The sequence below is a fragment of the Parasteatoda tepidariorum genome, chromosome 7 (genome assembly GCF_043381705.1).
Source record: "Parasteatoda tepidariorum isolate YZ-2023 chromosome 7, CAS_Ptep_4.0, whole genome shotgun sequence".
NCBI lineage: Eukaryota > Metazoa > Arthropoda > Arachnida > Araneae > Theridiidae > Parasteatoda > Parasteatoda tepidariorum.
In genome coordinates this window covers 55,390,720-55,418,614 of record NC_092210.1, presented here as the reverse complement: position 1 = coordinate 55,418,614, position 27,895 = coordinate 55,390,720, and the positions used below count along the sequence as shown (strand labels likewise).

The 27,895-nt window shown below is 27.7% G+C and overlaps 1 protein-coding gene across 1 annotated transcript in view; it reads left to right on the top strand.

Moving 5' to 3' along the window:
- Positions 1-27,664, top strand: part of LOC107456358 (serine/threonine-protein kinase ATR) — a 101,573-nt gene extending 73,909 nt beyond the window's left edge. Inside the window, exons 48-63 of the mRNA XM_043049703.2 lie at positions 1,283-1,458; positions 1,535-1,730; positions 1,813-1,920; positions 3,618-3,686; positions 7,833-8,035; positions 10,757-10,886; positions 10,972-11,061; positions 14,009-14,116; positions 15,109-15,266; positions 15,351-15,446; positions 17,411-17,564; positions 17,646-17,711; positions 22,717-22,802; positions 22,890-22,986; positions 24,431-24,544; positions 27,430-27,664. Of these exons, the coding sequence (XP_042905637.2) occupies positions 1,283-1,458; positions 1,535-1,730; positions 1,813-1,920; positions 3,618-3,686; positions 7,833-8,035; positions 10,757-10,886; positions 10,972-11,061; positions 14,009-14,116; positions 15,109-15,266; positions 15,351-15,446; positions 17,411-17,564; positions 17,646-17,711; positions 22,717-22,802; positions 22,890-22,986; positions 24,431-24,544; positions 27,430-27,489 (1,911 nt within the window). The 3' untranslated portion in view covers positions 27,490-27,664. The remainder of the gene's footprint in view (positions 1-1,282; positions 1,459-1,534; positions 1,731-1,812; positions 1,921-3,617; positions 3,687-7,832; positions 8,036-10,756; positions 10,887-10,971; positions 11,062-14,008; positions 14,117-15,108; positions 15,267-15,350; positions 15,447-17,410; positions 17,565-17,645; positions 17,712-22,716; positions 22,803-22,889; positions 22,987-24,430; positions 24,545-27,429) is intronic.
- Positions 27,665-27,895: the final 231 nt, after the last annotated feature.

Genomic DNA, 27,895 nt, shown 5'->3' with positions numbered 1-27,895 from the left:
TCTTAAAAAAAATTTTTTGTATCCTTAAGAAACGATAAATCTATATTTTTACTATGTTTTTGTGTTGATTTTTTAATATCATTTTTAATTTTCCACATATTATGTCTAAATTTTCACAAAATAGGTACCTCTCAGAAAAACCTAGACAGACCCCTGTGAATGCAATTTAGATGTGATTAAAAATTAGGTTTACTTTGATTGAACAAGTCCTTTTAAGAAGTTTTCCTATCAAAATTTTTAGGGTATAAAAGTGCGAATTTTAAAAGTGATGCAAAGCTTTCTGAACTGTGTCATAATGTACCAAAATAATGTAATTTCATTCATCTTAAAATATAAGTTGTACTAACCAAAACTGCATCAGTAATTAAAAAAAATTAATTTCTTAAAGTGCACAATTAGTGCTAAGTCACATTTAGTGCATAATTTGGACATAATGAAAGCAGATACAGATATTTTTAATATAGAATAATATAAAACAGTGTTATTTCAGCATTTATACTGGGTATTAGATATCAACCATTCGGTAGTTGTTTGTTTGCAATATGTCGCACAGTAATTGTTATGTTTCATTTTATGCATCAAAATGTATAGTGATAACGCTTTAAAAACTTTTAGTATGAACCCTGGTTTTGCTATTAATATTTTTTAGCACTAGAAAACTTTTTTATTGATTTTAAAAAGTGAACTCATGCCTTGCTTACAAGAATTAGCATTTTGTTGTTTGCAAATAAATCAACTATAATATTCTCTGTTCTCCAAAGAACAAATCGAGTAGATAGCAGATACAGTCAATCATTATGGTGCTGTAACTGGTATTATCATCAGTGCAAAAATTAAGAATAAAATACTCAACTAAACTTATTTTTTTCATTTTGTAGGTTCTTGCAATTCAAGAAGTAAAAAAGCTTCAGTGTATTTGTGTTCTTATTGCTTGTTGCTCTACTCTATTCTCTAAGTACCTTTTATTACCACAAACTAAATTTTCTCTGTGATCAATGGATAAGCAATGGTCATTTGGAAATTTGCTTGCAATTTTGCCTAATAGCTAGTTAGTTTAGTAAAATAATTATTTATTCTTACAGGTAAAGACAATTTTAATTAAATTTAGATTAATGTGTTATAATAATTAGTTTCAATTCAATTTTATTTTTTAACTCAAATTATGTTTCAAAAATCAACTTTGAATGGTTGCAGTAGCTCCAATTATTACCCATTTCATTACTATTTGGCAATACTGGACTACTTAATATCCTTAACATAAAAAATGCATTTTTTATTTCAGGCAAAATTATTGCTAGCCACTTATAGTGAAGAATGTTCTATTGTTGATAGCAATAGTTTGATTGCTATGTATAAAGAAGTTGTTAATTTACAACCTAACTGGGAAGCTAGTCATTTTCACCTAGCCAAGTACTATGATAAAATGCTTAACACAGCTGAAGCTTTTGAATCGAAATCGTAAGTTAAGTAGCATTCATTTTTTATAATAAATTTTTCTTTCTTGTTTTTTTATCATATTTTTATTTTCTTTCAGAGATTTGATGATCAAAGTTGTTTATAATTTTGGCACCTCCCTGAAATATGGCTGCAAAAATGTTTACCATTCACTACCCAGATTGTTGGACATTTGGTTTGATCTAGGAACTTCACAGTTAGAAGAAGGCACATCTAAAAAGCAACATACTTCATTCAAAATTATGTCAGCTTGCCTAGAAAAAATAAGAAATTTGGTATTTCATTTAAAAATGACTTCTTAAAATGTTTTAAAAAATTGAATGTCTTTTAAGTTTTGAATTTTGCTTCACATTTCAGATACTAGAGTTTTTTGAAAGTATTCCTGATTATTTGTTCATGACCGCATTTCCGCAACTTGTCTCTCGAATTTGCCATTCTCACCCTGATGTAACTGGTCCATTGCAAGTAAGTTGCAAAATTATATGCATGATGTTAATTCTATCATGCTTTATGATAATTCAGTCTTGCAAATAACTTGTCTCTCGAGTTTAATTCCCATAAGATATAACTGGTCCTCTACCTTTAAGTTGTTCAATTAATGTACGTAATTTTAATTCTGTTGTACTTAACAGTGCTGTTGTATAAGCGGCATCACACTTTCACTAACTTGGTTTAATGCCAGATAAGTGCCCCTTGCGGGGTTGTGTACTGGTGTTGTTATAGTTGTTGGTTCAATGCTATGTAATGGCATCAAATTANTAAATTCAAATTAGTAGATTTTTATCCACCACTATTTCTAAATAATTCATAGTTCTATATAATTCACCACTTTTTAGTAGTGATTTCATGCTATGCCTTTTAAAAAGCAAGCAAAAATAGTCAAATATATGCGAAATTTCGTTTGCAGTTATTTACTGTTTTTTAATTATTTTGGCGTGTCCGGAGCAGTTGGCATCTCTGCAATGTTAGTGCATTTGTCTGGTATATGAAATATGCAGTATCAAGAAGAACTCTCAGAAATGCAAAATGATAAGTCAGTTAAAACTTTATTTTATATAAAAGAGAAATGGCATGGCTTTGTGAGGAAACAGAAATCAAATACCCAATTTCAACCAAATATGCAGGAAAACTATTGTTACCGTTTCCATCTTCATATTTAACTGAATGTGGATTTAGTGCTGTAATTGATTTACTGGTAAAAAAAAGAAAAGGAAATTGCCTGGATATAAGACAGTGGGGAGACTTGAGGCTGAAGCCAACCAAATTGAAAACTAACATAAAATCTCTGTGCAGCAAGCGCAAGGATCTCTCTAAATTAAAATATTAAATTATTATAGAAAAATCTTTATGAAAATTATTTTGAATTTTAGTTTTTCATTATAAGTCGAAATTTTACTTAATGTGTTTCCTCAACAATTTCCTAGAGATTTCTCACTGAAACCTATCATTTAAGTTTCTTATGTGAACAATTCAATTTTTTAATATTAAAAATCATGTGTATGTCACATAGGGGGGCATAAGAATTTTAGAAAGGCTTGAGTGGGGCATCGCACAAAAAAGGTTGGGAAACACTGCTTTAGAGTTAAAACAGCTGTCTGTAATATTCTTTTGTAATTTTCACTTTATTGGAAAAAATTTATTAATTATTCTGTTCTACTGCAAAAAGCTGGTATTTCGTAAAACTTATTAACTCAATACATGTCCATGTGTAATCAATGATTTAGCATGTAGTAACCAGAAAATATTCTGATTTAGAACTTTTGACATTGTTTCAAATTTTCTACAGAGTAATTACCTTTAATAATTTTGATCTATTTATCAACTTTTCACATATTGCAATCTTAAAGTATTTAAACGAAACATCTTAAGTATGTTAATTATTTAAGAAAGACTTAAGGATAATAGCAGAAGTTGTAAAATTAGACACAAAATGTTCATTTATAGAGGTGGGAGAGGGGATAAATACATTTTTTCTTCATTATTACATCAGCAAACTATAATATATAATATTTTATATGTATTTTGAAAATATAAGAAAAAATTTCATGCATAGCAAGTTACTGGATTATTTTACACTTAATTATTATAAAATATTAGATTTTTGTGCAAAGAAATTTTTTTTTATTGATATTGAGTTAAAAGCAATGTGTTTCTCTTAATAGAAATTGATTGCTAGACTTTTGGCAACTTATTCTCAACAATCAATGTGGATGATGATGGCAGTTTCAAAAGTAAGTCTATAATTATTATTTAATTCTCTTTTTTATTATGAAAGTTTATTTAGAAAAAATGACTTCATAATTTTTAATTAAAATTGCTATTTAAGTACGGTAAGTGTAGTGAAAAAAAATATTACATATTGTCTTAATAGTTCTGTCATGATACGATAGTTTCTTTATTGCTATCCTCAGCCTCCAAAACTTGCATTAACATTTTTAGATGATTAAAATCTCATTGACCAAAAATGCTTAAAAAATTTCTATTATATAAATTATTTTGTGAAATGCTCTGATTTTGTTGAACTTCATGTAACTAAATGCTTTTAAATTTTTAACAAATATGAAAAATGTGTTCTTCTAAAAATTGACCCACTTCTGAAAATTGCTTTTCCAGTAGTGTTGCAGTATTCTATTTTATTTTGCTAAGTACTACATGTTGAGTAATTCAATATTCTTTTTGAAAAATGCCAAAAAGTGGTTTATTTATGAAATTAGTTAAACTTAGATATTGATTTAGAAAATAATTGTTTAATTTGATCATATCCAATGCAATCAAATTATAATATAAATAAACATATTTATATTTTATCATGATTAATCCTAAATGTTTAAAATTCATAATTAATCACTGCAGCAAAATTTTTTTTGGGGCTTTCTGCAACAAATCTCTCTAGTACATTTATCTTTCTGTGAGATATTTTTAATAAAATATATGTTACCAATTTGTAATAACAGAAGCACTTTATGTTTATAAGAAAAACCTCTAAGTATGGAATAAAGTTGTAAATTTAATAATTATTTGTAATAATGTAGTAATTGATTGTAAATGTAATAATTATAAAGGAATTCATTCTAATATGGGCGATATTCTCTTCTCTTAAATGAGAAAAAAGCACTAATTATCTTCTTATTCGCATTTTTCAAGTCATCGCATAATTAAAAAACGGAAATTGAAAATCGTAAAATCTATGGCAGTAACAGCTATAAAAAAAAGATTGATGATAAAATCGTGGATTTACAACGAAATCACGAGAATCGGATTATTCTAAAAAGGATTACTTATGCTTGATTTGAAATTCGCTTATTGTTTTAAAAAGGACCAATAGCAGTGTCTAGTAAAAAAACGATCAAAAAAAATTATAGAATCATTCACCAAAAAGTAGATTTTCTAATATGTGATTTTAATTTACCATCTTGTAAGAAATACATCGGTATCTTAAAAATCTACTTGAAAATCGCTAGCAATAACTGCAGAAAAAACAATCGAAACACCTAATGAATTTACGAAACTATTGCCGTAAACTGATCATCTCAAAAAGTGATTATTTAAATGTGTGATTAAAATTTCACATCGTGATAATAGCAAATAAAATCTCACGGAGTTTTAATAACAACGTTGAAATCAGTAGCAGTAACGACCATAAAACGATATTATCATTACATTAAAAGTGAATAATCAAATGTCCAATTTGAATTTTGCATTCCATAAAAAAATTCCATGAAAAAACAGGATTTTTTTATTAAAAAACATTTGAAAACTCATAGCACAGCTATAAAAAAATGATTAAAGATGTTATTGACACAAATCGGGCAGGTCAAAAAGTAATTACATAGATGCGCGGTTGGAACTTCACGTGTCGTCATAATATTGTTATTTAAAAACAAAAATCATGAGAATATCAATACTAATAACTGAGCAATGAGACAAGAGAATTTTAAAAACCAAAATTTGCAGCCTTCTGGTATACAAGAAAGGCATCTTTTGAAAACCATTCTGCAGAAAAATAATTCATGTTTGAAAACAAGAGAACCAAATTTTTTTGTTTCCCAATAGAAAAATCTTTTTGCAAGAACTTTGTAAGGTTCTGCGACAATGTCACTGGCATTCTGCCACGAGGCTTTTCACGATAACTGTATTTTAATTTTATTAATTAAAGACTTTTTTTATAGTCATGTTTGAACTACATTCATTTTTAGACAACTTACAGATAAAAACCAGTGTGAAAATTCTATCAAATGTAGTCAATCGGACATCTTTTTGAATTCAGTATAATTATTTATACCACAAATGACTTAATTGTATAAGCTTTAAATACTTGGAATATTTAAAAAGTATCCATGTAGAAAATTTGCTCTTAACCTGACTTTTTGTTTTTTAATTTCAAACTGTTGCGTTACTGTAAGAATTGTAAGATTTTAATGTTTAAAATGTTAAAAACAAAATAATGTGAGCAATAGGGACATTTTATTGTCATCTTATACAGTATAATTGTACAGTGTACACATTTAAAAGTTTTTTGCCCTTTATTAAAGTGTGTTTGACATAGTTATAGTAATTGGGGTTCACGAGCTTAGAAAATTCTTACCTTTCAGAACCATCAATTTTATGCATATTTATTGATAGAAGCAATTTTGATTAAATAGTTAAATTTATAATGTGTTAATTCTTTTAAGGGCCTGTAGTACGAAATTTTCATAGAAAAGATAAAAGAGAACTGGTCTACAGCTTGCCTTCTTGTGAATTACTAAGAGATTACCAGCCCTCTAAAGCTTTAATTTTATTCAATTGTGAACTTGTAATTTATAACATCGATCCATTAATTGTTTCGTATATTGTTGAATGGAGTAATAAAGCCGAAGATCTCTTCTGAAATAGTCTTGGACGTCTTTTTGCTATACTGTTGACCTGCACATTTCCATAAATACTGTTGTGGCCATGTACTCATTGAGCATTTCATTTTCCCATCTTCTGACTACACATGACTGTTTGATAAAGCACCTCCATCACATTGGAATCTTTTCAAATCCTGACTGCCCTTTCTTGTAATTCAGCAGATCCAATAATTATGTACACCACCTCCATCGATGGGAATCACTTTATGGTGACTTTGAAACTGCTATGCTAGATGGCTTTTATGGCAATGACTTCCGTTGCTTATTTTAATTTTATTTTACTACTATATTTATTATAGTTTTTGTATTCTGTTTTATATTTTCAATGCCTTACCATTGGAAATGGAAAAAAAATAATAGACGTTAAAAGAATATATATAAATCTTTTTTAAAGCATGAAATATTCAAAGTATTTAACCTGTTCATTTTAAATTTTCAAAAAATGTCACTTTGTTCATGTTTATCACTTTTGACAGACATATAGTAACATTTAGGTTTATTAAAGTTCACTTAAAACCCCGGTAGCAGAATTTTTTCGAGCAATTTGCGACAAAAGTCTCTTGCCCTAACATCTTTCTGCAAGATACTTTTAATAATAACAAACATTCATGTTACAAATTTAAAATTACAAAAGCGCTGTGTTTACAAAAAAAATAAGAAAAAAAAACTGCATAATTTTTCTTAATTGAACATGTAATAATTTTTTATTTCGATATTGTGAGTGATATTCTTGCATTTTGATGGTGGGGGGGGGACTCACAAATTATTTATTCTTCGCATTCTGTAAGCAATCATCACAATAAAAAATATAATTAAAAATCATAAAATTCGTAAGTAGTAATTGCCAAAAAATCATACACTACAAAATTATGTGAATCAGTCTCCTCAAATGTGTGTTCGTTTTGAGATTAGGTTGTTGTAATAATTAGGTTTTTGTATAAAAAATATTGGATTTAAAAACTATGGCAAATTCAATAGCAATAACTGTCAAAATTTCTATTCAACCTTAAAATGTAAATACTAAAATGCATGACTCGAATTTTCCAGTGTTTGAAATATATCGGGATGTTTAAAATCCATGTGAAAATCAATATCAAGAACTGCCAAAAATACAGTCTAAATATTACATCAATGTACAATACTATTGACGTAAATTGAGTGCGTCAAAATGTAATTATTGAAACACATGGTTCAAATATTACATATCGATTTCTGTAGAAAAAAAAGAAATTTTTTTTTTTTCAAAAGAGAAATCTTTCTGTATGAATTCCGTAACGTTCTGTGACAATGTCGCGGTGTCGCTGTGATTCTGCCATGGGGCTCAAAACAATAGAATAAATAAGAACTATTTTAACACAATGGTCCAACTTTTACTATCTTGTAGTATGGACTCTTCTTTCAGGAAATTATTTTATTAAGTTCCTAGATTTAAATATAACTCTTTATTTTTATAATGCTTATATTATCCTTTAATTTATGTTTCAGTCTACTTATCTAGTAAGAAGTAAACGCTGTAAGCAAATATTTCAAGAAGCCATAACCTTGAACCCAAGATTAGGGAAGTACATAACTGACACAATTAGATTGGCTGATAAGTTGGTAGAGTTGAGCAACAAAAATGTTGGTGATACTAATGTTTTAAGCTTAAGTGAAAACTTTACTGGTCTCTTGAAACTTTTTGATGATAAGTAAGTCCTTTTTATTTTCTTCAGATTTCTTGATATTTATGCTTAACTTCTTCTCTTCTGTGTCACATCTCATACGTTTTTCATTTTTGTGCCCATATGTTCGGCGTCCTATGCCATGTGACAAAGAGAAAAAGTGCATGCTTTCAATTGAGTTCTACTTGCACATCTCTTTAAACTCCGCAATTATTTAATGCCATTAAACATTAATGCCTTTCATTAGTGTTAAAATTATTTCATTGGTATTAAAATTATTTTCCAGAATATTTTTTACCTAGTTTTAATATATATTTTATGCAGATATATATCTTAAGCGCCTTAAAACAATATAGTTATCAAATATGTTATCACAGTGCATTATTATTATTTTTTTTAAGATAATCCTGTGGACGTGACATAACATATTTCACCAACAATAGGTGAAGCAAAAAACTTCTTACTAACAAAAATATTTTGCATTTTCGAATTTCGGATAGAACACATGTTAATTTTCAGTAATTAAAAAAAAAATGCTTTTATGGGTCGGAAATTCGAAGAAAAAAAATCTTTTAATCTGAAATAAATATTTTAGACATATATATTTCCAAACATGTATATGGGTGATTCTTTTTAAACATGACAATTCGGACCAAAAAATTTCTTCAAATTTAAAGTCTTCAAAATAATCTAAACATTTTTTCGTATACTTCTTTAGTTACATTTATTACAGATCTCACAGAGAGCAGTGTAGTTTAGTGACATTTACTCGAGAAAAAAAATAAAATAAAAATTCACCAAATCTTGAATGCCAGGAAAATGACATATTAGCTTAGAAGTTTAAAAAAGTCATTTTAAGTTAATAGTAAGTAACTCAACTTAAGCCTTTATGTTAGATGGATCATAAATTGCTTAAATTAATTCTTTTTATCCACTGTAGAAAAAATCAAATTTTTTTTGTTGTTGCTGATATGTACAGAATAAAATTTTGTATAATAATCAGTCATTAAATAAATAAATAGCTTTGATTACATCCAACCATATTACAATCATACATGAACTTGGTATTAGGTTAATATTTGCTTTTCCTCCTTACAGTATTAGCAGTTAAAAGAAATTTTTGGTAACACTTCAATGTCCTAGAATTCATAAGCCAGGGAAATGACAGCCAGGATAATGAAAAATTTGCCATTTTATAGCATATAACTTTAATTTAATTTAATATTTTGTACTAAGACGTTTACATTCTGCAGAAAACAACAGGATTTCTTAAAATAACTCAGATAAATCTATGTAGTTTATGTTATTAATGATTTCAAGAAGCCAGGTAAATGACCACACAAATACCTACTCATCATGAAAAATTTTTTGAACCAGAAAATTGGTTCTTTATTCATGCAACAAGACATGCTCATACAGGAGGGTATCTAATCAATCTATTAACATAAGATATTGATTGCTGGCTCGATCTGTTTTGTTTATAAACCACTAAATCTAAATAAAAGTAGCCAGGAAAATGACAGATTTTCTTGGGACAAACAAATTATTGACAGAATTTTTTTTTTAAACGAAGTTTTTGTAAGTAATACCCTTTGCGTATATTCTAGAAATGCTTACACCGGTTGAGATATAAAAAAAATTAGATATTGAAAAATTTATGGGAAGTTTTGAATCTAGTTATTATAGGAAACATTGTTTGGGACATGCCAGGAAAATGACATTTTGAAGTTCAATTAAATTTTTTAACTATACAAAACAGTCAATGCTAGTACAAAGTCATTTTAAAATGCTAACAGCAATGCAATTCATAAATTTAAAAAAAAAAAATTCTTTTAGTATTATAGTATTAGATCCTGGAGCAAGGGTCAGTGAATTGTCATATTTCGTGAGAATCATACATATATTTCTTTAATTTTTATAATGTTTTCATTTTTCATGTTTTATTAGCTATCGTTATTATGTTTGGTTAAAAATTACCTGCATTTGTAGGGCAAAATTTTCTAATTCAGATACTGGTCAGTTACCATATGTAGCATTTTTTTAACTGGTGTCACTTTTTTAAACTTTTGGCCTCAGTTTCAAAAATTGAACATTTTAAATGAGTTAAAACAAAACTGCTGATACTAATAATGCAAGACATTTCTTCTGAAGTATTTCTCAAAATATGGTAAACACTATACAGGATTTTTTCTAAAATGAAAAGAAAAAAAAATTAAGGAACAAGCTTGAAAAAATTCTCAGATTCATACCTAACTAGAATTGTCTTGTTGTTTGTACAGATCTTGTGATTTGGACCCATCTGGAGATAGAGTATCCGCACAAAAGCTTGAAGCAGCCAAATTGTTTTTCCTTTTTGTTAATATTGAGGCATTTAAGGTTTGAATGAATCCGAGAATTCAATTTATTGTAAGTTGGGAGATAACTTAAGGTTACACTTAATAAGGTTAAGTTAAATCCAATAGTGATATAAAACAATTTATTTCACTTGATTTTAGGAATTTAAAAATTTGTAGCTCTCCAAAAGTGGGTTTTAGAAATCTGAAATTTTCATGGAAGTCTTAGTTGAGCAGTAATGCTATGGGTAAATTTTAAAAGTTAGTTTAATGTGAACCATCCTAATATATTTATAGTATGTATTTTACATAATAATATGTTTTTTTATTTTTGTTTCTTTTTAAATTATTATTTACAAATCAGAACTTCATAAAAGGAATTATAAAATGTATATTCTGTTGTTGTTTTTTTCAGAAACTTTAGTCAAATTATGATTCCAACTCAAACACAAATGATTGTGACAATGCCTAATGGTTATGTATCTAACACTAAATACAATGCATTCCCTTTTACTCCAGTATACATTAAAGGCTTTGCGGATGCAGTAAGCTGTATAATTAATTCTATCAATTCCTAATTTTTTTATGATACTATTTATTTGTAATTTTACTTATTTTAAATTTTTCAAGGTTGAAGTCTTCTCTTCACTTCAAAAACCAAAGAAAGTTATTGTTCTTGGAAGTGATGGAAAGTTATATCCAATGATGTGTAAACCTAAGGTCATTATTATCTTTTTTAAAACTTTATTGTGGGCAATTCCATATGTGACGGAATGACATTTTGACTTGCATGATGACAATTAATTGAAGTTTCTATGCATCTAATTTCAAATAAACATGATTTTTTCTCATGCATATCATTATTATTGGTATAATGTGATTCATAAACTAAAAAAAAAGAATTTTGTATTTTTTTTATTTTTAATTTTATGAACTTTTTACTTGTGTGACGGAATGACATTTTGGCAACCAAGCTTTCGGCATGCCGCTTAGAACTGGTAGTTTCTGTGAATTTTGCAACTATTATTTTCCTGAACTATTTTTTACTTTTAGTATAATGTGTAAGCAATGTAAATTGTGAATTTGGAAAATTAACCTCAGGTTGGCTAGCAGTTATTAACATCTATTTGCTGTGACGGAATGACCGTGACGGAATGACAAAAAGTTTAGTGGAAGAAAGTCTTCATTTAAAAAATGTTTTATTAATATGTAAATGATAAACAGAATGTAACAGATAAACAGAATTAATATTTACGTAAGAATCAGTTAAAATTTCAACAATTTGAAAATTAGGTTGTCTCAGAAGAGGTTTTATATCTAACTTGCCAATGTCACATCTTATCTTCGTTCTCAGGAAATTTATGCATAAATCAATTTTTGTCCCATGTTCTTTAAATACTTTAACATCTAAATCGTCTTTGTTTATCAAAGTAATTTGCGCTGCATATAAATGTGCCTTCTTTTTTTTCGCAGTATGGGACAATGATTAAAGAGCCGACCGCATACTCCTCAATCATATTTTCCATTTCCTCTTCAAAACAGTGGCTTTTCAAATCATACACTTGGTTTTGGTTAAAATTAGAAAGCATTCCAATTTTGATGATTCGCTTCTCAACTACATGAGCATCTAGTGCAGGTCTCTTGTTCCTGGCAATGCTAATGTAGCAAGTGTCTAGCTGAAGTCATTCTCTTTTGCCCTCTCTTAAATAGAATAGCTGGACAAAAACAAAACTTCAACGATTTGTTGCTTCGACTTTATGAAATCATAAAATTCTTTTACATATTATGTGCCGTTTTACAGCAGCCAACATCTTGTTTGGCCTTTTAGAACAACATCACAATTACATGGTATTTATAGGTGCATGTGCTGTGAGGTATTAATGAAATACACTTAACAAAAATGAGAATAAGAACAAAAATGAGATAAGACACACTTTACATCAATATATGCTTCTTTATGAAAAGCCTCTTTTAAGGCCATAAGTATATATTGCATCTGCACTCTTCGTTACTCTGTCAGAGTTTGTATTATGACTGAATCCTTCATACTTGGGGGCTTGTAACTAACATCATCTTGACAGTAAAATTTTTTTAACCAAATTAAACAGCTCATCAACATTACTTTTCTCACTTAGTTTCTTTTGAGTTCGATGTTAAATACTTCTCACATAAAGACTGAATTAATTTTTTTACCTCTATTGGTGATTTTGGAAGTGAGTGTACAATTTTTTTTATGGTGAGTGTACAATTTTTTTTATGGCTTTACCAAGACTCTGCAGGAATTTGTATAGGGAATTTAAATTATTTGTATGTGAAGAGATTGGTAGAATTTGATTTTTTCTTTGTTTACACAATCTCTGCACAACAGCGTTTGCACTTCTGAGTTTTTTAAGTCCAACTTTTGTCGCGGAAGCTTTCTTCTCTGCCTTTCTTTCTCTGTTTTTTTTCTTCATCATATCATGGGGATCTTGGTCTTTTTCAACATTTTATCTGTCTTTCAACAGCTGTTTTAGCCATTAGGTTAATTGAAAAAAAAATAATTCCCTAGTTTTTGACTAAGCTTCTCAAGGACTCGTTTTGTCATTCCATCGCCGAAGATGTGTCATTCCGTCACGCTAATTATTGGAAGTTAATAATCAAATGCATAGAATTTTACAATTTCTCATTGATTCTTATGCCACATCTGCTTTATATTCCAAAATATACACATTTTCATTCAAAAACGCAGTTGCTATTTAAAAAAATATACTAAAACATGTGACGGAATGACACAAAAAAAAGTTACTTTTATTTAATATATTAAACTTAAAATGACTTAAAGGCTATGTTTTAAATGTTTAAATTTTGTACTATATGCATATTTTTATCAAAATATTGCAAAAGAAAGATACATTTCTTTTATTTTATAAGTATTTTTCAAGAAAACAATTTGAGCACAAATGTGAAGAATTCACTTGTCAGCCATGTGATTACTTTAGAATGCTGCCAGATTCAAAAAACTTAAAATTATCAAAAATTAAACAGTAATATGTAGACTTTGGCTATTTTTGAACATATTTTTAAAATTAAAATATGCAATTCATAAAAAAAAAATTTCACTTAAAAGTTGACACTTTCGTGGAATTGCCCTTGTGTTATTTATGAAAAGTTGTAATAGAAGGAGGTTTTTCCCTGAAAACCTGTATCAAATGTGCAATCATAAAGTTATTATTTTCTTAATTCTTACTATAATATAAAAATCTAATGAAATTAAAGATAATCTAATGTATGTAACAAATCACTAAAGAGAAAATCACATATGAGGATACTCAATAAAAAAGAAAATTCTCTGTTATTACCATAATGTTATTGAGAGTTATCATTATAAATTCACCTGTAAACTGTTTGTGATTTATATATTATTTTTACTATTATGTTTTTAATTTCCTTTTATAGTAATTTCTTTTTATAACAACTTTTTTGCCTAGCTTGGAAACAAAATAGGTTACTTTTAACAATTGGTTCCCTAAAATTCATAATTAAAAAAAATTATTTGTAATATTTATGAACAATTGTATTCTTAATGTTTTATAGAAGAAAAGTTCATTCCATTTAAACTTTTCTTTATATCAATGAATTTGGCTTTTCATATATTTAATAAGTATTGTTTTCAAATGTATTTTTGTAGGATGATCTGAGAAAAGATTGCCGATTGATGGAATTCAATAATTTAGTTAATAGATATTTGAAAAGTGATCCTGAAGCTAGAAAGCGACAACTTTACATTCGAACTTATGTAAATATAGACAAAAAATTTTATTATAGATTATTACATAGTTATATAAATTAAATTCTAACTATGTAAATATTTTAGTTTTTTATATTCTTGCAGTATTCATGTTTAAAGTTATTTTCCCTAAATGCAATGATCTTAGAAAATTGAAGATTTGAATTGTTGAATATACATGCTAAGTGGCTTCTCAGTAAATTTTTCATAAAAAATGTAGAAAAATATTGAGAAGCTATTTATAAGACATATCCCTTTAAAAAATTTCTATATGCGTGTTTGTTTGCATTTTCTTATAAGAAACCTGTTAAAACCAAAATTTTAACTAGTGCTGTTTAAACTAGTACTAAAACTAGTGCTGTTTTTTCTGGCGTAAAAAGTGCATTTATAAGCTTATTGCAATAATTGTGCATTTTGACAGTTTTATTTATGGATGCATTTGGTAACATTTTTTTTTAATTTTTTAAATTTAACTTTTACTATTGAATAGTCATTAATTTGTTAGAAATTTTTTAGGCTCTATTATTTTACAGCTATAGTCATAGGTAAAAGTTCCTTTTAAGAACAGATTCAAAATTTGTTTCATGCATACATATGTTTTTACTCCTTAAAACATTTTGATTTTTAATTGTATTGTCATATCACTAATAATCAATAGCATTTCAATTATTGTTTAATATTTGTTATTAATTTTAATTCAGTTTAGTTGAGTTACTTAAAGATTACATTCTAATTTGAAATCACTTCCTTATTATAAATTTGACACAGTTATCATTATGTGAACTCTAATCAAACAAAATGATAACTTTCTCTAAAATTGAAGAAAAGAGTTGATGAGGAAGACCATCCATGAGGTGGCTAGGTAGTGTTGAGAAAGACTTATAACTTATGGGAAGAAACTGGTGGAGAAATATTGTGTCAGATCGAGAAAACTATAAGTTTATAAATTTCTTCTCAATGAATATAATTGTGATGTATAATAGTTTATTTTTTGATTCTAGGCAGTTGTACCCTTAAATGAAGAATGTGGCCTCATTGAATGGGTGCCCAATTTGCATGGGTTACGCTTAATACTGTCAAAACTTTATCGACTGAGAGGAATGTTTATATCAGGACGAGAGATTAGAGCTATGATGCCTTCCAAAACTGCAACATTTGAGTAAGTTTTTGTTTTTTTACTAAAGTAACATACAAAAAGTTTTTTAATGATATGTTTAACTCTAAATTTTCATGCTTTCTCTAGAGAGAAGCTTAGTATATTCAAAACTAGATTCCTTCCAAAATTTCCTCCCATCTTTCATGATTGGTTTCTAATAACATTCCCTGATCCCATGGCATGGTATGTTATTTTGCTTATCTATATGTATTTAAAGAAATGTATGCATAGTTATATCTTAGATATTTTAATTTAATTAAACTGCCATTTTTACGATACACTAGACTTTTATAATAGTAAATATGGATTGTTTAGCTTAGTATATGTCTACCCTGTCATAACTTAAGTTGAGTAGTTGTTTAAATAATCAATGGATTAGAAATTTTTTAAAAACTGTAATAGATACTTTTTTGTGTACGTAGTTTCTTTGTTTTAAAAAAGGGAAAAGAGAAAGAGTTTTAATTTATAATGTAGGAATTTTCTCAAATTTCAAATCCCTCCCATTATTTAAGCAAATGTTAGCATGACTTTTGTGATGAAAATTTAAATGAAAAATTAACTCCAGTAGAGTTTTCTAAAATCTGATTATATTGTTCTCTGCCACTTGTCAAGTAAAAATTTTAGAGTCCTACTTTCAAATATTATACTTTTGAGCTGAGCTAATCTAAATAAATGCAAAGTTTACAGGAAAAAAGTATATGTATATTAAGGCATTATAAATGTATATTAATTCAGAATATCTAACAAATTTTTCATCTTTTGCAAACTAAAACCTTTATTGAAAATGTTAAAGACAAAATTTTCAAATTTTAAGAAAATCTGTCTCTATTTTTGCTGACAATTTTTAAGAAATGTCAGGCCTATAAAAGGTATGGAATGTATATCTAAATTTAAAAAATCCTAGCTAATGTCTTTTTATCAGTTTGGTGCTGGTTATTTTCTCTGAATTGATTAAATTTTAATGATTTTTCACACACAAAAAGGTATACAGATTGCCAAAAATATCGATTCGCATTAGAATATGATGTAAATTTTAATGTTAAATAAATCTCTTTTTCTTTCCAAGTGAACATATTATTAAAAGTTTTAGATACTGATTGTCTCAAATTATTTCGCTAGAAAAATTTATTAATCACATAAAAAATAAAAATATACATTTATATTTATTTTCACATTAATCTTCTATACGTTTTCAACTTTTTTTAAGACAGTGAGAAAAAAAATTACATACAACTTAACTTTTGTATGACTTCTCTGAGGTGATGTTTAATAACCTAAGGCTCAATAAGTTCATGCAAAACGGCAACATGCTTTTACAGTCGGTTAAAAATTAGATAACCCATAAGATAATGAAATACACTGCATTGATGAAATACACTGCATTGATTACATGTCATTTAAAGTTCGTGAAGACTGATATTTATTGGAAAATGATCTTGAATCTGTATACTATCAAAGTATGGAAAAATATATAGATTTTTTAAAATTTATATTGTTGTTTTTTTTTTTTAAATTTGATGTTTGATTTATAAATTTTTGAAACTGGTTAGTAGAGAAACTATTGCAAGATATTGTAGCTATCATTTATGTTCCCACATTTATATAGTAAAGATTTAAAATTAGTACATAATTTTAATGAAATCCTATTGATTTTTATTATTATACGAGCGCTAAGGGACCACAATATTTGCTCCTCTTAACCAAGTGTTTGTTAAAAGACGGAAAAATCTTAAAAGTTCATACATATTAAATAAATTTTAAATATAGTTCTTAATTTGTGTATTTTTTATTTTTATACAGTGCTAAAGAAGTTTGTTAATTTGTTTAAATAGTCTTATTGTGTCTTTGTTGCGTTATATTGTTCTTTGAATGAAACTCGTGGCCTGAAAAACATTGTGTGCTATTGAAAAAAGTTCACTTTTTCACTGGATTTATGACTCATCATTAATTTTTAGTTGTCTTCAACATGTTGAACAAATTTTTCTTAAAAGGTATTTTATGAATCCGGGTTCTCGTTAAATCAGGGCTTATTATAAGTGAGTTCGATTGTATTTAAACTTATACATAAGTTTTTTTGTTGATTACATTCAATTTTTATCAATAAATAACTAACTTTAGGATGTAAACAATTTAGGTTTTTCTTGTAGGTATCATGCTCGTCTTGCTTATGCTCGCACAACTGCTGTTATGAGCATGGTCGGATACATTGTTGGACTTGGCGACAGGCATGGAGAAAACATATTGTTTGATTCTAGCTGTGGTGATACTGTTCATGTTGACTTAAATTGCTTATTTAACAAGGTATTGCATCTTAGTATACTGCTTTTGTAAATAACATTAATTTTTAAATGTTTATTAATAATTATTCATTTTTATATTCAGGGAGAAACTATGGAATATCCAGAATGTGTTCCATTTCGTTTAACTCACAATATGATTGATGCTATGGTAAGTATTATTTAAAATATTGATAATTTTTTTCTATTTAGAAAACAGTTTATTGTTTATAATTCTAATTCTTTAAAAACTTCTGCTACAATATCTATCTATATTTCTTTAAAAACTTATGCTACTAAAATAGTATCAGAATTATTTTTTTTTTATATAAATGTAAATTTACTGCAAATTTTATTACTCAGAAACTATTTTATGAATTTCACAAAAACTTAGTATTTTATCAATTAAATTTACAATTGCATGAAATTTTGTATAAAAAAGTTTCTATGTGCTATTTTTTGTTCCAGTAATTTGACAAAATACATAAAAAATAACATTTACATAAAAAAAATCCAAATTTTTATGTTCTTCTGGCAATATTTTGCAGACTTTAGAAGCTTCACCGCACTGTATATTTTGAGAGTCGAGAATCCATATTTGTCAACAAAAAGGAAAGAATATTTATTTATGGATAGTAGGTTTTGGTGTCTGTTTTCATAACTTAAAATACAATCTGCTCTAATTAGCATATTTAAGGTTAGGACATATTTAAGATCAAACAATCAATATTAAGATTACAAATTAGTACACAAAATTTCAATTATTTGATTAAAAATTATTATTATTTGTTCTCTATACCTCCACGTATTAAAAGGAAAACAAAAAAAAAGTATGCCTACATGCGATACATCGACAGTAAATAATAGAAGAGGTCTGCCAGAAATTTTTTTGATAAGCGAAAAAACAGATTAACCTACTCAAAACTTGAAAATTGTAAATGTTCATCTATAGGAGACTGATGATAATTTAATGTTAACTTATAGACTTCACTATGACAAACATGTCGAACATTAAATAGGCAACTTATTAATTTAATATGATGAGGGATGAAAAATAAATAAAACATCCACAGTAACATATGAAAACAATAGTGATAGAAATAGCATAGCAATCAAAGTATGAGCAACAGATTTATTTATACTCTTACACAAGGTTGATGCCAACACGATCTTTACAAAAGTAAACTATTATAATTAACTCTAAACTTTAAAAAAATGCTAATTCCAAACTATGATATTATATGAATTTGCATCCGACAACCCTTGGATGAGAAACTTCTGTGCATTTACTCATATAAGTGTAAACAAAGATTCCAATGTAACAAAATATTATGTTAATCACATTAATAGATTAGCATATTAGAAGTTATCGATCGACAGAACATTACAACAGACAGAACACAACAGTATCCAAAATAATGTTGAAACTTGCTGCTGCAGTACATAAACAAAGATCAAGAAACAGTGATTTGAAAGCTTTGTACTATGGTTCTTTTCAAATCTACAGCATATGTAAAGAATTTCTACCCTTCGATCGCTGTTGCTGCTTTTTTTGCCTCACCGGTTGGCCACCCACCTGGAAAACCCAGAATTATCAGGGAGTTTGTTTTATACCGAAAAATCAGGGACATATAGATTTTTAAAAAAACTTGAAAAATCAGGGAATTTTAAAGAAAGGCTGGACTTTTTTTCGACTTTCTTAATTTAAATTATTTTACTGTCCTTTATACCCATTTTTTAGACGAAAATTTATCACCAAACTGTTTAAATATCATCAACTTAGCAATACTTTGCTTGCATCAAAATTTGCACCATTATAACCCTGAACTAGAATAACACAAGAAACTCTCCCATGGTTGCTAAATAAATGGAGAAACCTTTGACCTCTGTAAAGACTATGGGACTATGCAGTTTAGGAAAGGTAAGAATTGTGGTAGAGGTGGAAAAAGGGGTTAGGATATTTGCTTCTGTTTATAAAAGTAATGTGTTTTTTTTCTAGTCGGTAGACTGAATCCATTTATTGCTTAAGTTTGTTCTAATACTTAAGGGGTATTTTTTCTTTTGACAAAATGATTCAAAATGTTTTAGTATTTTTAAGTTAATAAAATTCTTCTAAAATTAATTTGTTATAATTTAATAATAAATTTTATACTGCACTGTTTTTTCTATAAAGTAAGCAACAAGAAATTTGACGATTTTGCATAATTCATTTTTAAATATTCAATATCTCTTAAAATAATAATAGTAATTCAAACCAAACAACATGATTTAAACACTCGACTTTAGATATTGTTTTAAAGAAAATATGATCAATGAATTTTATAAAAGCACCATTTGAATCAAATAGAAAATAAATTGGCTCTATATTTAAACGTAAAATATAAAAAATTATTAATGTATAATCGCCTAGAATTTTTTTTTTTTTGCTTTGTGAAAATATATTAAACAAGGTTTTTTGGGTCATTCTGTATTTGCCATTTGGTACACTTTGTAAAAAGCTACTTAAAATAACACATTAAAAAAAATTTTATTCAATAAAAACAATATATTCTGCCAGCTAAACATATTCTGCCAGCTAAACATATTGTTTTCTCAACATCTATCCTAATCTATTAAAAATTTATGTTATAACAAAACATTAAAAAACAAAATTTTGCTAGATTGTTAAAATATATTTAGTCCAATTATTTTTTCAAGATGACATATTTACAAAGAGCATTTTAATTAAAATAATTGGTACTTTTCCATTTCGCCAGCCTAGGCGATAATGTGGCCAATGCAAACCAAGTGCTAGTAAATTCAACTGTATTTACGAGGCGTTTTTTTTTTCTCAAATAAATAAAATAGCCAAAATTACTTGTGCTGGCAAAATGAAAAAGTACCTTATATTTTATAATATTGACACCCTTGTACCCATCCTAGACTTTATGAGAATTAAAAAACTCGCTGACCTGGAAATTTTAAGATTTTCACCTGGAAAAATCAGGGAAATTTTAAACCTGATTTGAGTGACCATCTTGTTTCATTTTTGATCAAGTAAACTGCATATTAATATTGAACAGTTGATATTTTAAAAAGAAAATTATTGAAACTTCAAAGGACTTTGTAAAATGCAGACTTCATAAGGGGTTAACAGAAAAATCAGGAAATTTTTTTCAAAAACGTCAGGACATATTGGGGAATAATTTGGAACAGTAAACATATGCAAGATTACTTTAAAAAAGACAAGCAGCAAATTAAAAAAAAAAGTATAACTTTCCCTACTTAAGTAGAGGCAAATTTTATTGCAAAAGAATAATAAAATGAATTATATTTAATTTCAGAATTACTTTATTTAGAGCTGTAAGTTTTAACTGTTTTCAGTATAATTGTATTAATTAAGGAAGCATTGAACTCTTATATCAGTAGAAATAAAAACTTTTTATAGGACTGTTGCATTAAAAAAAAATAATAACTGGTATCAATTCGTAATTAATATTCCCTCATATCAACATTTATTTAAATTTGTAGTCTAGTTCAAAACTTTCAAAGAACAAGATGAAAAGAAAACGCAGTTAATATACTGCTTAAGATTGTACAAACGTAACTAGGTGGACAATCCCACAACTAAGCATTTAAAAATCCTATGATATGATTACTTTATTGTTGATCATTTTTAAAATGAGATGAATGATATCAATTACTGTGAAAATACTAAACCCCACACTACAAGATTAGTTACTGCATTTTCTGAAAATAATAAGCATATGACCCCTAAATTTATTAACATGAAAATTGATAATGTAAAATTGTTAATTGAATTACCCGTTAATTAAATTACTGGATTCCCAAAAAGTTTGAAACAATGACTCTTGTGAGTAAGGCTATTTGCCTGTACCACACATATAATTAGTAGATAAGTTTTGTAATTTTAATAACTAAAATAAGATGTTGAAATGGAAATTCAAATATTTTATTCCTCAAATCAATGGTCCACGTTTCGTATTCGTAGAAACTGAAATGTTCTATAAATACATAAAAATCAAAAATATCAGGATAAAAAGTTAAAAAATGGGTCAAAATATTTTTCATCAAGTACAAACCAAACAAATACAAACCTTGAAAATAAACAATTTATGACAAACCATAATACAGGGTGCGTATCTTTTTTAAAAAGTGATTAAAGGTGCTTATTTTCGATTTCTAAAAGCCCTTAAAGGTGTTTTTTTCATTGGGTGTTTTTAAAAAGTGCCTAATTTTCCCTTTTTCAAAATCAGATTTTTCCTTTATTATGTTGATTTTCTGTTCGAATTTTGCAAAAAAAACACAGTTTGCATTTTTCTATTTAATGTTTTCAAAATTAATTCAACCCCAATCTATTTCGGCGCATTCTCAGTTCGTAGCGTATGAAAACGCCATTCGTTTCACATGATTCAAAATTTCATGATTTTTGACAATTGTCAAAAACAATGCCAAAAGGTTTTTTTTTTGTTTTTTTTTTTGTTGACATGACAGTTAAAACAAGATGAAACCGTCAATTGTCAAAAACTCTCCAACCCTGCCCAATTATAAATATAATTTTTTTTTAAAGTGCTTAAAAATATTTGTGAGTGCTTGAAAAGTGCTTATTTTTTGTTGAATAATATGGCTATGCACCCTGTAATAAGTTTTGCAAAAATATATTTAATATGATGAGCTGTGCTGTCACAGTTGTTAAGGTACTGAACTGACATTGTGAAGATTTGGGGTTCCAATCCCAGTCGTTGCTTGAAGCCACTCAGCTTCAGATTGATGGGTATTAGCTTGTCTGGGAAGTAAAGACAGTGTGTGCGTAAGGCTGACCACATTGCCATAATCATACCATTGCTCTCGAAATTGTGGAACCTTAACCTTCATGACAGCCTGTTGTGGGAATACTTTTCAATATTTTATATTTTGAATAAAGTATAAATATAGATTGTATTTTAATTTCGATAAAAATATAATAGTGATTAATAATAACCAAAAATTCACAGAGCAACATCTTTTCAACCTCTCTCTCCAACTCTCAACACCTGTTCTAAAAAAATATTCATCCTTTCTTGTAAACCACATTTCATCATCATTTCTTAAATCATTTTATTTTTTATAACCTGCTAGAACAAAACCTTTCAGCATATACAATACTTATAGAGACGTTAAAAAAACTTTCTTTACAGGGTCCAACAGGTTATGAAGGATCATTTAGAAAAGCTTGCGAAGTTACTATGCGTGTTATGCGTAGCAAAACAGATGCTTTAATGAGGTAAACGTGTAATTTTCTGGAGGTGTCTTGATTTTATTTTTATGCTTAAATATTTAGTATGGTTGACTTTTCTATTAATTTCTATAGTGTTTTGCGTCCTTTTGTGCATGATCCTTTAGTTGAATGGAGCAGATCTAAGCATCATAAAACACAACTTGAATCTGGAGAGATCACAAATGAACAAGTAAGCTGTCCATTAGTAAAAATATAATTAGTTCATAATATATAATTATCAATCTTTGCATCTTTTTCAATCTTTGGAACAAGTTACAATGTCAAAAAAATTAATTTTGGGATATCTTTGCAATACATTAAAACTTAATTATACTGTAATAACAAACATGATTAGTTTATTTTGACTACCATTATTACACTGGTGTTCAAAGTTAAGAGAATTTTTATATTTGATCGATTATCTCCAGAACTACTGAATTTTACTAAAATTTGGCTTGAATATAAGTTGATATAATACAAAAAAATCATTCAACAGTTATAATGCACACACATGATTGTGCGTAACATTCATCAGAGTCAGATGGTTTCAAAGAATGATTGCAGTATTGAATTTAAAAAAATGATTTAATAAGGGTACATGCAGGACTCACACCACGATTTCATGCTGGAAATAAGACAGTTTAGAAGTTGTGGCAGTTTGCTCCACTTGTTCAATAACCCTGTTTTCAGACACTGGATGATTCTCAACACGAGTCGATTTACGAGTTGCAATTATCCTCCCCGAAGCGTTCCAGACGTGCTGTATAAGGTTGAGGTCTAGAGGACGAGGACCTCATCCTTAAACCTCCCACCAGTCATAATAAATACCAATGAAGAGGTGTGCAGGAATCCTGCATTAAGCCTACCTAGACCAGCAAAACTCGGCTGCCATAATGGTCAACTTCTCGGGTATTAGAGGGCAGGTTACTAGTTATCTCCATATGAAATTATATCTAGAATCGGGGTTTTATCAGTGAAGAGAACATTCGATCATTGATCTATGCTTCAATCTCCATGATCTCTGCACTATCTTAAGCAGTATCTTTTGTTGGCAGATGTCAGTTGGTCCCATGTCTTTTGCAAACAGCAATCTCTCTTATCAGTTACCCTTGAAACTAGGTTTCCTGTGACTGCAGGACAAAGGCCGCTTTTTGTTGGCCAGGCTTTCTTTCAACGGATTTGGAGTCTTGAAACTGTTTCGATAAATGGCACATGATGCAAGGCATTAAATTAAATTCTCTACAAATCTGGATTTGAGACTGGCCTGATCCAAGTCTCCCTACAGTTCCCTACCACCTCAATCCATTATCTAAACGTTGGTGGTTTCTCATTTTTTTAAATTAAATTATAAGAATGATTGCTGCAAAAAAAAAAATTAAGAAATTTGGCAAGATTTCAAGCAAACGAAATGCAGATTTTACTGTATTCGCTTATTAACTCTTTTCCTCAACACATGCACTTACATATTCAACACACAAAATTTACATCTCTGTTTCGAAGCAGTGGTTTTACATTTCGCTCAGTTGTTTTTAGGAAATTCAACAAAATATGCAATTTCTATAATTTCGAACGACAGTGTAGAACCAAAAGTTTCTGATTTACTTTGTATTTAATGTATTAATTTTTCCATGCAGGGTTTAACTCATGTTAAAGATATTGAACTAAGATTAAATGGCATCATAAAATCAAAAAACAAGCAACAAGGTTTGCCACTGTCCATTGAAGGTCAAGTTAACCATTTAATTCAAGTATGTATTTCTGCTTTATCATAAATAATCCATAGTCAAAATACTTTAGAATCTTAAGTTGAAACCTCATTATATGCTATATTTGATGGTTATTCTTCCTACACCACATTTTAGTTTCATATAATAAGAGAATTTAAATTATGTGCTTCTATATTCTGTCGCATGCAGCCAAAAATAGTTCAAAAGTTATAGCAATGTTTTCATGAATGTAAACAATTTAAAATATTTTTACTAAGCTATAGCAACTGCTTGTCTTATGAAAAGGATTTAGAATTATTTTTTTCATTTTTAGTTTTAAATTTATTCTAAGAATGATTTAATGATTCACAGTTATACTGAACTAGATAGAATTTATTCTGAAAAGTTGCATCTTCAGTTGCCAACTTTTTGAACAACCCGTTATATAGTTTCTGTATGATACTATAATTCTTTATTTAATAATAATTCTTTTTTCAATATTTAAAATAATTCTATAAGAAAAAACTGCGAGAAGTACAGAATAAAATCTTAAATAATAATGATTTTCAGAAATTTAGGAAACATTCTCATTGGATCTAGATCAACATTATGTACAGTGTGCAAAAAATAAATGGACCACCATGGACTTTTGATCTTATGACCGGATCTTCAGTCATTATAGTTCAAGAGGATAACCTCAAATATGCTAAATAATTAGTGCAGACAATATTTTAAGTTATTTACTTTCTCTAAATAAACATAAATTTTTATGATGAATTTGGATTTCTGAACCCCAAAATATAGGGTATTACTGCAATCTGGGAAGTATGTTCCCCATAGTTTGGTCTGGAGAGCAATTCAAAATTTGGACCCCGTAATGTTAATTTTACTTTTTGCATAAGTCATTATATCTCGAGAAATTTTTAAGCAAATGGCAAACATTTGACACAAATATAAAATTCATTTATCCAAAGATAATTCTGTTAAAAAAATAATAACTTTTCGAAAATATTTTATAATTTCATTTAATAATAGACTAAAAAATTTTGACAACAATTTAAACAATGCAGTTTGTAATAAATCCAGAGAAATCTAATTTTAAAAAAGTCGTAGATTTAAAATCCGATTTCTCAGGAACTATTTGACTAATTTTGTATTTTGCCATTTAAAATGAATTTCTTTTAAATGATGCAAAAAATTTTATACCGTACAATTCAAACTTTTTCCACTATTATTAAATAATAAATATTTACTAAAAGTTATCTTTTAGCCTGTAATCATCTTTGTATAAACGAATTTTATAATTGTATGCCAAAATATACAAAAAGTAAAATAAGCACTAAGTGGTCCTGACTTTGGATCTCTCTCCTGATCAAACTATGGGGACCATATTTTTTAGATTGCGACTGCTCCCTATATTTTGGGGATCAGAGTCTGTCGAAAAAATTGCATGTTAATTCAGAAAATATACGCTTTTGTGTCTGTTTTCGTAACTTAAAATATCGTCTGTACTAATTAAATAGCATATTTTTGGTCACCCCTTTGAACCATTAAGATTTTCTCCTAGCATGTGAAGATTCTGATTATTATACCGCTTATTTTTTCAAGCACTGTACCTAAATCTATCTGGATCAAGATGTTCATAAATTGCAACAATTAGATCAATTGATTCTTAATTTCCCAAATGGATAATTTTGTAGTTATTTGAATGAAGAAATTACAATGAAATAATATGCATTACAAATAAGTTTGTTTACATGACTTTTTTTACTCTAAAATGTTTACAATAAGAAATTAACTGTTTATAATACATTAACTGTTTATAATATATTTTTCTCTGCACTCTAAATCATTTTAACCAGTTGAACTTTTTTAACATTGGAATGTGATGGTTATAACAATCCTCAGCTCACTCCACTGACTCTGTGTTACAGGATTCTTTAGCTCTTAATGTGTATCATTTCAGCTTAATTTAAAACACACTTCATATTTCCCTATACATGTAAGTCTGTGGTTAGATTAAAATCATTTATAAATTACCATTGTTTATATTGTTATTCCAGTTTTAGAGGTGCCAACTTTCCACGATAGCTATCAATAGTCTAGGAGTACCATAAAACCAAAATACATACAGTTAGCGTTTTTGAAATTCAAACTAACAAAATTTTAAAGTGTATATACTATTTAATTCCATATAGGTTATAGTTATGCATAAAAATAAGTAATAATTATGCATGAAATAATATTTAATAAAAAGATGTAGCATTTAGATGAAAGTACTAAAATAAAAATGAAATTTTATACTTCATCATAAAATGATAAAATTGAATTTATTATTTTGTCAATGTTTTAGTTTTTGGTAAAATAAAAACTAGCCCTTACTGCTTTATTATCATTCTCATTTGAAACATTAAAAAATTTTTGCTCACAGGATTTAGATTTAAGTTTAAGTTAATCTTCTCTTATCAAAAAGCAAATGAAGTTTCAGAATAGCTTGTTGGAAAGAAGAAAGATGAGATTTTTTTTATTTATTGTTTAAGGAGTAGAAAAATTATTGTAGATAAGTTGCAAACAACAAAATTTCGTATCTATTGGTGAAAAAGAGAATCTTAGTTTAGACAGATTATGGAAATTTTTAAACACTGTCATTTTTATTACTCAACTGTAATCTTGACTAAGGATTATTGTTATAATTAAAGATAAATTGTAATGCTTGGCACCTCTATAATTTTTACTCTAATTAAAAATATTCTATAGACCTTTTGCTACCTGTATTTCAAAAGTTTGTGGTTCATCATTTTAAGCTAAAATGTAGTTTTAATCTTTTTTTTATTTTTTTGAACTCAAGTAATACTCATATCCTGAATATTTTGAAATTTTTATAAGATTGGAATTTGAAAATAAAGATTTTGTTGGTCTTGTTTTAGGAAGCTGTGGATATTAAAAACTTGAGCCAAATGTATATTGGATGGGCAGCTTATATGTGAGCAGTTTGTGATAATTATACAGTCTTGCATAGAATTTAAATATAAATGCAGTGTTGAATTGAATTTTATAAAGCTATTGTTGAGATTATTTTTTAAACAATAAGAATTACGAGTCTGTAATATACCATGTAAAATATTTTTGTTAATATTTCTAAATAAAAGTTTTCATAAAGCTTTCATGTAAATTATTTAGATTTAATATACTGTTAAAAAAAAACTTGAAAGTATTTTATTGACATCAGTGATTCTCAGCCTATAAGGCGTGCATTGCCATAACAGTATAAAAAAATGTTGTAAAACAATTAAGTATGTTATTAATTTCTTTTAAAAGTATTTTCCAGAAAAGTTATATTTGATAATTTCATTCATCAACTGTTTATCCTCACGAAAGTAATCACATATGGAT